Source organism: Rhea americana, unplaced genomic scaffold (genome assembly GCF_003343005.1).
Source record: "Rhea americana isolate MKP2758 unplaced genomic scaffold, rheAme1 scaffold_70, whole genome shotgun sequence".
NCBI lineage: Eukaryota > Metazoa > Chordata > Aves > Rheiformes > Rheidae > Rhea > Rhea americana.
The window spans coordinates 2,215,134-2,229,509 of NW_028186868.1; the positions used below are offsets into that span (position 1 = coordinate 2,215,134).

The following is a 14,376-nucleotide window of genomic DNA, read 5'->3' on the forward strand; positions in this document are numbered from 1 at the left end:
ACCTCAGCACAGCTGAAGTACTTTGGAAAACATCTAATCACCAAAGGCTGACTTGTGGGCTACTGTCATGGTTGATCAAATCTGCAGATCTGCCAAGCTTCTTGCTTTGGATATGAGATTGTTGCAGCATGCTTCCCATCACACTGCAGCATCTTCACTTCCTGGGTAGGCAGGGTAGTGCTGTGGCCTCTCTCTTTCTGCATGAGGGCAGCTGTGGAGGGCCTGCAAGGGCTCTCAGTCAAGAGGTCTTTGTATATTCTCAGTGACAGCTCCAGGCACTCCTTTATCATGTGACTGATAGATTAGGTGTCCTGTAGCCTTGCATGCAAGAGGGACYTTCATTGTTTGGAAAGGCAAATGAGGTTTTGCATGCTGGGGCCTAAGAAAGGCGAGACTACCGTATGTGTGATTCTTTGCTGAGCCAGCTGAGAAGTGCAGGTGAGGGTGTTTTAATAAAGATGCTTTACAAAGACCCCATGGTCTCTTTGAAATTCTATTTAGTTCCTATAAGCAGTTTTACTGGGGAGTGATTCTGCAGCCTTCCTGTTACCAGTGCAGGTGCTTCTGTTTGCAAGGTCTGTTTGCAAGGTTTTGCATACTGGTGCAGGGTCCCTCTTCAAAGTATAGCTCCTGCCATCTCTGATGGTCTCCTATGCTAATGTGTCGCTTCCAATGATGATAATAGAATCAGAACTGTATTAAGATACTAATCTCTCCCTCCCTCACCTCTTTCTGAGAGAGGTAAGGAGGCTATTTTAAAAAGTAGCACTTGTCAACAGTTTTCAAGGGTATTGGTTCAATTACTTGGTTTGTTCTGTTTGTTCTACTACTTTGTTTGTGTTGACTTTTTTTTTTCCTAAAGAAAAACAATTATACCAAAAGCAGAAACAAAATATTAACTGTAGAGGCAAGCTGGGTCATACCCAGTTTCACTACAAAGTGTAAGACTATGTTCAGTGCTCAGATCCCAATTGTTAGCAGACACGAGACTCTTGTCTCTGTTACCTCTATAGGCTCTTCTCTGTAGACTATCTTTTCTTCAATGGCTTATTTTTGAAGTGTCCAGTGCTTTATCTTCTAGTGTTTCCTRTTGATTTTGCTCCCTCTTTCTAGTCCTTTTTTCTTCTGTAGGTCTTTTCCTGCTGTTGCATGCCTCACTAATCTGAATAGATTTCATGAGTTACAGCATCCCTGGCCTTCAGAGCACAATGGACTATTTATGTGCACTGGATAATCTGCTGGATGAAGCGCAGTAGTCCCAGGTTTCATAGAAACACAGAGGTCATGGCAGTTTACAACCTTYAGATTCAAAACTAGAGCTGTCCTTTCCCAAAATGTTCAAATCTGGAATTATCTCTGCATCAGCTGTATAAAAATAGGCAAGTAGGAAAATGCATGACCTTGCACATTTAATTTTGAAGTTCTTAAATAGCAGAAATGAAAAATATAGAGGTCTATCTCTCTGTCTGCCTCTATGCTTTTCATTTCCCTCTCTGAGGATGAAAGGGTCTGACTTTCAGCCTAAAATACAAAATGAAGAGTAAGTTTAAGAATGATGCAAGGAACTCAGCCTTCTCACAAGTGTATGTTTTGTCTACACTACTGCTTGGGTTCCAGACAGAATTTGGCCCTACCTCAGGCTGAAAGGGTGGAATAGTTTTCACATAACTATAAATCCTGGCAGTATACATGTTTACATATAGCATATCCATTTAGATGCTTTTTACAGTTGGCAGAGAAAAGTAAACTTTTGTAGAGTGTGGCTTRTGTTACTGTGAGATAGAATATCATGTTTGGTACTTTGTTAATGTCGTACTTTATGATGCATTGCTTACAAAGAGTTTGGCCATCTAGYCCAGATGCGCTCGTTTATACTCCAGGTGTCTCGAGTTGATTCCAACTCAGTCTGTGAGGTGTTTGGGAAGAACTAAGCTTTGGGTATCTGCTGGCAGGCTTACTTGTATTTTCTCAGCTCCATCTGTGCAGACTAGTGTGAAGGAGAGCTTGGTCTCTGCTTGTCAACTCAATAGCACAACAAGAAGAGCATTACTCTCCTCCGCTAGAGAGCTCCAAAGCCCTCAGCCAACGTCCATGCCTCAGCAGGTGCTTGCATGCTAACAAAGAGGGTGGTTGATGAATCTGAACTTGAGAAGGGGCTCTTAGTCACACTTACCAACAGTGTAGCTATACCCAAAGATAAAGAGAGAATTGGAGTGCAGCTTGATGGATGAACAGGTCTGAGCCAAGGAAAGCCAAGGACAGCTCACACTCGCACTGCCATAGCTACAATCCTAGCAGTGCCTGAGCTTTAAAGCTTACTGGAGCAAGGTGGATGTGGGCTGTCTGCACAGGCCGCCCGCTAAGAGATATTTGTGAGCAATATTTGTGAGCAGTATTGCGAAGTAACCAGGCAGTATGTGAAACTCTAAGGGAGCTGGTCTCTGCCCACTAGAACTTGCTGCCTCAGTTGAAAACAGACAAAGGAACAGAGGGCTAACAGGAAATAAGGAGACAGTTAAGGTGAATCTACTCATGGAATTATCCCTTTCTTTTTCCAGGCCGCTATCCACAGCAAAACAAAGGCACTTACATCCCAGTTCTGGTAGGTGATGAGCTGAAACCTGGAGAGTGGGGAGCCAAGATTACCCACAAGGAGAACAACTCCATTCGCCTGTCTATCATGTCCTCTGCCAGTTGCATTGTTGGAAAGTTTCGCCTGTATGTTGCTGTGTGGACTCCCTTTGGTATCTTCAGAACACGTAGAAACTCAGAAACTGATACTTATATACTCTTCAATCCCTGGTGCCAGCGTAAGTAGCTTATGAGAGTCAAAGGTTCACAATTTCTGCTGCCAGGCTCACAGGGTTTTGGGAGGCACGGGGTAGTCCAAGAAGCAGAGCCGGTACTGATGTGATTGGAAGAGAGACAATTTGTTTCTGGAAATGATATAATTATGTCTACCTAAATCTGACAGGAGGCAAGTTTTATAGGCTTGGGAATAGTCCTGTGAGTGGGGCTCCATTCTGCAGGCCTATGCTATAGTTGCACTCAGTGGTTTTGTAGATCCGAGTTTGTGTTTGCCAGTTAGACAGTGTGGCACTGCTCCATTTCTCATTGTAAAAATACCCCAAAGCTTTGCTCTAACTTTAACAGGCAACAGTTTGAGCCTTCTGCCTGCCTATGTGTGCCTTACTTAAACTGACAAATCAATATAGGCATGTATTTTTTTCTAGGATTCAGTGCGGGGCAGGATGTGGCAGTGTCCCATACTGACAGATTTTCTATTGAGTTACATCACTGATTGCCACACTTTAGGATCAAACAGCTGCAGCCTAAATGCCTGCAGGAATTCAATGGAAGCTGCTGCTTCTGCACGAGTTAGATACAGTCAATTTAGTGCAGCATGATTTGCAGTACTTTGTCTGTGAGACTTTCTCTTTAGGACTGACTAATTACCAGCTCTCCCATCTTCTGCAAGGAACAGAACATTTTGCAAATGTACCTTTTTATAATCCAATGGGTTAAAAAAAGGTTATTTTTAATCTCCCTGGATCCCAAGTAAAATCAGGCCTATGCTGACAGAAATGCATTCTACCCAATGAATTCAACATATAGCTTTAAGAAGACAAGGATGACTGGTAAGGTTCAGCTCACCAACCTTCTGATGCAGGCTGTAGCACTACGTCTCGGTCTCTGGTACTTGTAAGACTCCAAGCCTGGCATATACATTGCTATATATTTAGGTCACCAACAATCTTTAATATCTTCCTGTCACCCTTCCTTCATGGGAGCTACAGTGTTTTCCCCAGAATATTTGTATAAAATAATCCCATACCAAACAAGAGCCATCTTACCATGTGATCAGTAAATTTAGCATTATTAATAGAGTCCATTATTCTGCTATACTCCTGTCAGTACATAGAATGATTTGTGCTGACTTCATTACTTGCCCCTGGTCCCAGGGAATATAAGCAATGATTAGCTTATGCATTATTTAAGAAGATATATGTTAATGCTGAGTAAAGCAGAGTTAGTTAAGTGGGAACAGAAGGGAAGAGCAGGTCCAGAGCTCTAAAGCATTATGAGATCCTTCAGAAAGCACCTTAGAAAAATAAGCCGAGAGTTTGTTCTGGGAGAAGGAAATGGTGAGAAATAGGAAGAAAGGAGTCATGACCACAGGAAAGTGACTGCATGTGACCTACTGTTGAGCAGAACAAAACTATTCAACAGTTTTCTTTTTTCCAGCTCCTTCATGTTATTGCATCCCTTATTTTTAGTCCTGGATATCTAACAGGCAGTTTGTTAGCCAACACAGTGGCTTTGCAGAGGCRTACACTGAGGGAAGTCCCAGTGAAAGAACTCAGTTGACTCAAGTTGCCTCATAACTAGTGTACAAACAAACAGGGCTGCATGCAACCATAATCTGATCTGGAGTAAAGATATGGGGTTGTAGGGAAGTGGTTATAGGGGGGGTTGGCTTCTCCACCATGGAACTGAAAGGATTGATTCAAGGGAATAGCCAGAAGATGGAAAGGGGAAAATCAGTCTCTACTTCCCATCTCCTTCCTCCACTAATACTGTTTTCTGTACTGATATACAGCTGCCCACAGCACATGAGTGCCTTGCTCTCATATGCACTCCCTCCTTTGTACCTGTGTTGAATACAGCCAAAAGTGAACAAAGTTAAAGTCACAATTTGGGAGCAAACCAGCAGGGTGCAAGGTATGCTGCACTTGCTTCAGCAGCAGCCATCAGCAAGGCTGCCAGAAAGACTCTGTGACAAGAAAGCAAAAGAGAGTCTGTGGGAAGCAAAGATCCACTGTGTAGCCCCAAGCCTAGGGGAGGCCATTCTGGGTCACCCCTAGATGATTCTGGTTTTGTATCCAGCTTGTGTGTTCAGATGTGTCTCAATGATTTCTAATCCTGTCCCTTGCTGACTACCACAATTTTCATTATCTGCGCWTCCCACGACATAGTTTCATTTGGATTTACTTCTTGCCCCTGCTTTTACTCCTAGGTAGTTTGGACTAATTATTTCCTATATCTGCCTTTCCCTTTTGTGTTAGAAAACCAAGGGCAGTGTTTCTTCACAACTTATCCTCTGGCTGGAAAAGTGTTCAGTGGAATGGCAAAAGAGTATAAAAATTCAGGCAATTAAAGTGCACAGAAARGAATAGTTTGAAAATCTCCTGGACTTGTTTGCTGGGTTAATAGCTAAGCAGAAAYGTCTGAGTGAAATGCCTCATTAAAAAGAGAGAAGACTGATGCCAGGAATGAATGGGGATTGTTATAGCAGTGAGCGGAGTACTGGCTCTGTCAGTGTATTCTGCATCTTTTCAACTCATCATTTTAGAGAAACATCAATGTGTCTGCACGAGCTTTTCTTTAAGACAGAGGCATTTGTGCCCTTTCTTATTACTCCTTTTCATACAGTAGTTCTGTTCTGACATATTTTCCCAGTCACATATGCATTTTTTTTCCTGCTGTTTGATARAAGTCTGCATAATTTACTGGTCAGGTTAAATTGACTGGTTTCTGTAGTTTGTTTCCAAATTCATTGGATTTCTTTTTTATTTMATTTAACCCCCTTAGCTACATTTAAGGTTCATCACCTGGAAGACTTTACAGATTCAGCTGCAGGACCTGATCCTGCAAAGAGATATGCATCTGCCCTTCCCATTTGGGTACAGCAGAATTCAGTATGCTAGTGGATTGAGATTTCAGATATTCCAGTGAAATCTGCATTTGTTAATGTGCAAGATAAAGTGTGTAAGCATCCTTTCTTCAGCCATCTGATATAGTGGGGAAAAAAAGATGTGCTTTTGGGCATGCAGAGCCCTCTTCAGTTCTGAAAGAGAAGATATAAACTGCATGTGTTTGAGGATAAGTTCTTGAAATTTAACTGAACTTTCAGTGGTGTAAGACCACATGAAAGAAGAGGATGTCTCCTTTGATCTGAATACTGTGAGCTTTTTCCAAAGAGGTGCTGTGCCTCAGTAGCTTTCTGCTTGGGAATGCACTGTGTCTATCAGGACAAGACCTTGTATTGCCTTTTGTGGTTTTCTCACAGGTGGAGCTGCATGTTGTATCTGATAAGTTGCAGACTCCATGGGCTGAGAAGGCATGAATTTCATTCACCCAAGCCTTCTGTGAAGTGCATTATATTTAAGCCATTAAATATATTGCTTTATAGACCTACCTGCACATTTCTCTTGCTTACGTCCTTCAAATGTGCTAATCTGGTTTGATGATTATTAGCATGGGGTTGACTTTGGCCTACTCCTATGAGATATCAGGAATCCAATTTTGGCCCAATAACGTTTTCTGGCATTTGTAGCAAAAGCTTAAATTTAGGTCTTTATGTCATAGATTTAATGCAGGTAACATTCACACGGAGCCTCATATCCTTGCTAGATTAATATAGATAGTGCTAACAGTTGCAGAGAAGCGTGCTGAGCTTGATCCTGAGTGGAGTGGATTTTGTAGATATCTCTACTTAACCACTGCAGCTCCATGTTTGCCACAGCACTGCACCCTCCCACCGAGAGTGCTGGAAGCTCTCTTGCTCCAGCAAAGTCCAGGGAGCAGAGTCAGGAGAGCCTAGGTGTGCTGGATAAGCCTGCCACCTCCACTTTCCCATCCATTGGTGGTGCCACACTCAGCAGTCACTGTGTGCACAAGGAAATGTTTCCAGCTCTAGATAGTGACTGTGCTGGGGAAGGGGGTTCTTCAGTTCACCCCATACACAGCAAGAACCCTTATGCTCTTCCTGTTCCATGCTCACTTCCCCAGAGGGAAGGAGCTTCTCTGCACATCTTACTTCTTTTACAAGGAGCCTGCCTGCAGTGGGTTTCCTTGCCTGCAGTACTCTCTTCTAATGAAATTTATTTTTACCTTACCCATCTTCAAACAGAGAAACATAGAGGCTAATTTGTAGCATTGCTAGTGTCTTAGTAATCTCCCAGGATAAAACAAGTGAGTAAAAAACCTTATACTGCTAGAGGAAAAGAACAAACCAACCCAGCATATTTCCATGGAATTCTTCTGTTTGTCAGATGCTTGCACAAAATAATTAGGAGTTGTACTACGTACAGCRTGCTTAGCATCAAAGTAGTCACAAACACCTTGCATTTTCTTCCAAACAGTCTCAGGGGTAGTGAAAGCTGTCAAAAATCAAAGCAGCTGGCTTCTTTGTGAAACACTGAGGCCCTTTTTGTGTTATCAAAAAAAACCAAATATTTAAAAATAATTGACAGAGAACTTGATCAATTTTCGTCTGATTTAGCAAAGATCATCAYGTGGTCTTGAAATAGCATTAACATCTCAATTGATATCAACCAGATCAATATTGATATTTTTAATCCCTGAAAGAGAACAACAGTTGTCAAGAAAGCATGTGCACACACTCCACTGAATGCATAACCATACAGGAGATGTTAGTTCTCTTCCTTTGAAAGTACTCTCTGTACCTACTGGAAGAGATGTGCTTTAAYAAAATCCAAAACTCAGTAAGTAAATATTCATAATTGCTCAAGCATCAGATTGTGGATATCCATCCTTACCAAACAGAACCTACATGATCTGTAAAAGCTGCAACATTTTTGGCCAAGTGTTATGCAGAATTTGTTCAGAGATGGAACTTCAGACCTCAGAAAAGCCACTGTTAACCTAAGTATRGGATTATGCCCTGCTGGCATAAATTACTGCCACTTTTGATTCACTCTTGGGTTTTATCACTTCTCTCTGTCACCTGGTAGCCTCTGATAAACCCATTATCCTCCACTTTGAGACTGGATGCAGGCCGACAAGGTCATAGGTAGTAATAGATTTATAAACCTCTTTATGACCCAGCTGTTAGAAGCAGTGAATACCACCGCTCTGTAGAATGCAATAGTTGGTCCCAAACYCGCACTCCTTAGCAAAAAGCAAATAAAACCTGCTGCTTATACATTTGCTCTGATGCTGATGTAGTCTTGTGTCCCTGCCTAAGCACTTTCCCGGTAGTTGGAACTACACAAAACTTTCTGAAGATGAAAATAAACAAACAAACAATTTTTTTCCCAAAATGTCAGGAAAATAGAGATGTCAGTTTTCCCTGCCTGCCTTACTCCGTCTACTTGCAGGAACCAGGCTCTGCCGTGGTATCTGCCTGGCTGCTGACCTATGGGGAAGGGAGAAAGAGAACCAGAAAGCACTGAAGTAGCAGCCCATTAGCAAATGGATTACATAAAGTTGAATATGGCTGTCCCAGGAGCACTGGGAGAAAAAAGGAGGAGAGGAGAAAACTTGGCATATTCGAGTCAGCAAATCAGTCACGCTAACGGAAAAAATTGGTTTAGACCACACAGCAACACTAGCAAAAGTACAAGGGAAAGTCYTGATCTTAAATGCAATGTAAGCCTCTCACTTCCTCCATATCATCCCCTTGCACTCCACTGTAAAGGCTGCGTATTATACATCGATGCATAATCCCTACYGTATGTATAGGTATATTGATATTAATATATCTTCAGAGAAAATAAAATTTCTGGCATAGTCTGGTGTATAGGCTAGAAAAACCCTAACTTAGCTGAAATCAGTGTGAGTTTGGTCACTGATTTTTCAGAGGGTGCAGATTTTATCCTTATTTCCATCCAAACTGCAGTTCTCCTGMCGCACAAAGAATCTTTTTTTAAAGATGAGGTTTACAAGGAAGCACAAATCTGATTTGCATTTAAACAAAACAAAGCAAATCAATAGGCTTTTAAAAGGGAAATGACCCTCTAGTGATTTGTAGGGGGTGCTGAAGAAAACCACTACGGTAATGGTGAGTGGTAGTTTCATACTTACCTGTATCATGCTATCATAGATTATTGCTTCACTTTGTAATTTGCTGTCTGCTGCCACACTACTGATTTCCCCAAAGTAATTAACTCACAAATTATTACACGTTAAGCTGTATCTCTTAGTCTCAGAATATTAGTAATGGCACAGGAAAGAAATCCCCAACTATTTTAGTGTCACAAAATCACAATCTGCTTCATGCTTACTTGTGAACACCTTAACTGATACAAGACAAATATAGGATACATTCTTTGCATATATTTTGATAATCTCTTTATTCCTGTTTTCACTTGGACATCAAATATCACCTTATATTAGCTAGACAGTAAAGCTATRTGGAGGAAGGGCAGTATATTCAATAATTTACATCTATGAAAAGCAGTCAAACCCTTGTTAATACCTTATAAAAACTATATTCYATTTTATAATGCACTGCAGATTTTTCTTTAAATCTCTTGTCTTGAGTTGTTTTCCATCAGCATTAATAGTCTTGAAATTGTTCTTTGATCTGCTTGTACRGATGCAGAATTGCGTCATAGTGCTTCAACTTTTAAATCAGTGGTACACAATAATCATAAAATCCCTGATAAGATGTGACATTTTAATCATGCCTTACAGATCCTGATAAAATAGTCAGGACTTGTCAGCATTTTTGCATCTTGCGTGCCTTTAAGCCRTGTATCGTATTTCTAACTGGGGTCATTATGTCTCTGTATTTGTACTGTGTTGAATCAAAAAATACTTTGTCTCCTGGATGAGGGGCACTTTTCATTAAAGGTAACTGTATGATATGCTAAGTTTTTTTAATCTGTCCTATATAAAAACTAAGCGGCTGTGTTAATGTTTGTTTTGGGTAAACTGACACAGAGGATGCCGTATTTCTGGATGATGAGAAGGAAAGGGAAGAATATGTCCTGAATGATGTTGGTGTGATTTTCCATGGAGACATCAACGATATAAAATTAAGAAGCTGGAGTTATGGTCAGGTGAGCTATTTAGAATTTCACTGGCTGGTCCTAGTAGGACAGCCAGTAAATTTAATTGACATCAGACTGTGGTCGAGACTGTGGGCTCTGGAGTGCATTATTGGTGTCTACTTGAGAAWCACAAGGGGCATAATTTTAAAATTTTATAAGGTGGGTATATATCTAATCCAGAAAAGTAATTTCATAATATCTAACATTTAAAGATCTTGTTTTAGGGGCTCATTTGAGATACTAAAAGGCTGCTTGTTGAAAGTTATGATCACTGGCTGATGTTTCCACACTGCAGAAGCATATCTACTGCCATATTATTGCTTCTTCAGGATCAAACCTATTTTGTGAAAGGGGAGAGTTTTTTTTTTTTCCTCAGCAATAGGTTGTTTTCCTTTTTGACTCTTCTTTTTAGTTCTAGCAAGTTGGCAGAAATAATTCTTATCTTCTTGTGGATCRGCTTGCCACAGAGTTCCTGGGACAAACTGTGATTTAGTGCCACAGTTTGAAATTCTTCACCRCGGTGACCGAGGATGGAATTTCTCCTTGTGCTGTCTGGACTTGATACCCTCAGGCTCCAGGGGCCTTCTGCTGCCCAGTGGGGAACTCACCCCATCAGGCTAACACATGGTATTGATGTGCTTAGGTCTGCTGCCTACAACAGCATCACACACTTGCTGCTGGCCTATTTTACCACAATCTATCTGTAAACACTAAACAGCTTGAAAATCCCTGCAGGATGAAAGAGTTAAGCTGTTGTATGGGAATGGGAAGCAAATAGGCAATATCAAAACAAACTAAGGTCACTCATCGTTTAGGGAGTGCCAATGGACAGCCATTGGACTCAGTTCATCTCACCTGCTGTTTTTCCTTAACAGAGTAATTAAGAAAGTGTCGAGGTATTTTCTTAATGCTATGGTAATGGATCCACCCAATTTTCCCTGTGTGTCTCAGACTTGGCCTCTCARAGCAGGCTTCTTGCTTTGCTTTCTGTCCCTCAGCTAAAGACAATCTCAAAGCTTGTGCTGGATGGATTGCTGGTGTACTTGCCCTGGAGAGTTCTTTGAACTCTCATCTCTCCTGTTTCCTTAATTAAGGATACAATTTCATCTTTTTCCCTGCAGCAGCACTGCCTTAGGGAGTTCCCACTCCTGTACTCTTCCTTTGGTTGTGTCAGTACAGTTGTTCGTGGGCTCTGACTGTGAACCTGTCAGAGCTAAAAATAACCCTTAAATAAGGTAGGTGTGCAGGGGGCAATTCCATAAGTCGGAGGTGCCTCTGAGATAAAGGGGTGTAGAATCACATCCTGAGGCCCAAGCCAGGTGTGCATTTAAGTTGATCAAAAATGCCCCCTCCTGGCCCTTCCTTCCACCTGCAAGAGTTTGTGGAGCCATACGGTGAATCACACTGGAGAACCAACCTAGCTGAATAAATATCTCCTTAATTTTTTTCTCACTAGGTTTTTTTTCAGCTTGCTCAGTTTCTTCATTTGGGATTCACTCTGTGACAGATGTAAGTGGCAGAGAGAGAAAGAGCGAATGAGTGGCTGGAGGTGGAAGGTACTGCTTAAATCAGCTAACGGATTTATGACCCATGACACTAAATTTATGTGCCTATGGTGATGTGGACTGAGGTGCTTGTATTCTGCGAATCTGGCACTTTCTTGACACAAAAACCCACCTTCCCTTGAGAAACTGCATTAYCTATTTGCTTTTATTACTAGGAGATAGTTCTATCTGGGATGTTAGGGCTGTTCCATATCCCTTTATTATGTGTTTTCATTCCAATTTTGTCTGCACTTGGAGGCCCTAATTTCCCCCCATGCTGTTGTGCACCCTTTGTTATCACTTGCCTGTGTGCAAACTGAGTGTGGCAGGTATATCTAAGGGGACCACAAGCCAAGAGTTTTAATGAAATCATACGTTTTTTATGGGTGCAACAGACGCTTCAAAGTGCAGAGCAAAGGAGAAACAAGACTCCTTCTAGTTCCCTCACTTTCAATTAGATGGAGGACTTCATGCTTCATGATCTTACCCARCCAATTCCCAACCACTAAAAACATGCGTCTAACTTTCGGAGGGAAGTGAGCAATCTTGGATGTTAAATAATAGGATCATTTGTGTGAAGGGATGTAAGGGCTAGCAGCTAGGCCTGTATTATGGTATATCATACATATATGTTTATTGTATGTATGCTTATAGCCCAACCCTGTACAATATTATAAGTAAAACGTATTAGGCCACTCATAGTCATACAGGTTTAAGGTATGTAGTTRTATGTAGAAATACAGATAGGTTGGGGAAAATTACACCATTTTTTTCCTAATGCACAATAATATTCTTAAATTAAAAAAATGCTCAGAAGAATGACAGCTGAAAGCTTTAACTCAGACTGTAAATTAAAAAAGGAAGTACAGTTCAAAACTGGGTTACTGGTGGGACATGTATCTTACAACTGCCATCTTCAGTGAGCAGCGTCAATTTGAGAAGGAGAGAAGGCAAGAAGAATAGGCTGGAAGTGCTCCTTGTAACATGCCTGTGATTCCTTTCTTTCTAGAATGTGCAGATTGCCAGTCACTGAGGAAAGCCCAAAGGGGATTCAGGGAAAATTTGGCTTTGAAAGAAATCTAGGCACAGAGGAATTCTCTACTTGAGAAATGTCACAAGTTGGATGTTATATTGATCATTTCATATTTTTTTCTTTTTTGAGAAAAATAAAATTAAATGGGCAGTAGAGTTCCTATTGTCATCTTGAGTTGACTCATATCCACATGCTGAGCTGTGTTAGCTTCATAGCCTGCAGTGCAAATGTAATTTTATGGCATGTGCATTTGGTCAGATCAGACCACAGGCAGAGTGAGATCACATCTGCTTGCAACTGAGTGCACGAAATATGGCCTTAATTCAGCTGCTGCAAAAGGTGACACAGCCTCTCTTATTTTGATTTAAATGGTTTTAAAGGTCACCTGTTAGGAAAAGGTTAGTGTGAAAGGAGAATGTTCACTGAGAACGAGTCTGACTATTGCTATATAACCAATGCAAATTTGTGTGCAGACAGAACCTCTTTGCCTATGTATTTTCTTATGCCTTTTTTTCCATTAGCAGTCTTTTCCAGGTGGCTCTGCCAAAGTTTCTTGGTCTTGAATCCAATTTATTTATTTTCATTTTAGCTATGTCAAGGAGACAATGCCTACTTTACACTGCCTTTCTCAAGTTCACTCATATATCCTGGCTACTCCCTACTCTGATTTCTCTTACTTTTCAAGGATGTTTAGCCTTATATGTGCTATGTTTCTAGTCCACCTCCTTAGAGATAGTATTTTCACATCAGGATTGAGACCTAGAAACTGAAACACCAGATATTGAAGAAGGGCCAAACTGGTTTTAGGTTGCATTACGCTACTCTGTCCTCTACACTACTATGGTACTGTAGGGCATCTAGGATTAGCAGCTTGTCCTATACCTCTTCTTTTAATCCATTTATTTCACAGATATTCATGTCATTCTGTAAATGTTAAGGTAGAAGGCAAAAATACTGATAGCAATTTCTTCCTTTCTTTTCTTTCTGTACATTCTGACCAGATTGACAGTGTCTTATAAACCGTAGATGAGAAAGATCTAATTTGTAGGTAAACTTCTTATTGATTTAACTCAGGTGTTAGACATTGCTGATGACTTGAAGTGCAGGAAGCAGATTTTGATCCTGGTGAAAGTGATAAATCACAGGACCAGGCCTGAAGAAAGGTAAATTGGAAGCAGGATGGGTGGGTATGGGGGGCCAAGGTTTACATAATTTGATGTGAGGCTTTTCCATAGGAGGCAGGATCTCCACAATACAGTCATTCTTCCAAGATTATTTGAATCACATACCACTGGAGTAGACTAGAGCGTCCACTGTGCAATTATTCAGCTTCACAGGGATGATACAAAACTAGGAGTCGTTTCCCTAGGAAATACTGACCCTTTTTTCCCTACTTGCCCAAACAGCAGGAGTTAAATTTTGCTCAATGAGACAATAAGATGTTACTTACCAGTGAACTTCTGCTCCAGAGAAGTTAATGTAATGCATGTGTGGATGACAGAGCCAAGGAGCAGGATGATGATAAGGTGTGCTGCCTGCGAGGATGCTTGCATCCATTGCATGGCAATCTCTAATCAGTGTGTGGTAGAGGAGCGGCTCTAGGTAGAGGCAAAAAAGTATGCTTTCCTTGGGCAGGAATGGCTAAGAGTGATGAAACAACAGTGACTCCTCTGCCATCCTTGCTTTTGCCAGAGCTTGGCTGCTGCCTATAAGAGAGAGGCTGAGGGATCTGTGGGCTCCCCAGAAAGTTACCCGGACCCTCCTGGCTTCCCCACAGCAGCAGCCATGGTCTCAGCTCTTCAGGATTCTCCTTTTGACTCCCAGGCCTTACCTTTCCTCTTCCGCAGCCTTTCCCTGGGCTGGAGAAGCAGTAACCATGGTCTGGTCTCTCACCATCTTTCTTCAGGAGGCAAAATTTGAATGACCCTCAGCTACTGAGAAGCCTTGAGCTAGACAGGAGACAGTTACAAAATCAACCCAGCTTTAGCTTCAGCTCAGC

General features: G+C 41.4%; 1 protein-coding gene across 2 annotated transcripts in view; it reads left to right on the top strand.

Annotated features, from left to right (window-relative positions):
* Positions 1-14,376, top strand: part of F13A1 (coagulation factor XIII A chain) — a 66,100-nt gene that overhangs the window by 20,956 nt on the left and 30,768 nt on the right. For both annotated transcript variants that reach the window (XM_085321659.1, XM_085321658.1), the window contains exons 4-5: positions 2,559-2,810; positions 9,691-9,809. In XM_085321659.1, the coding sequence (XP_085177785.1) occupies positions 2,559-2,810; positions 9,691-9,809 (371 nt within the window). The remainder of the gene's footprint in view (positions 1-2,558; positions 2,811-9,690; positions 9,810-14,376) is intronic.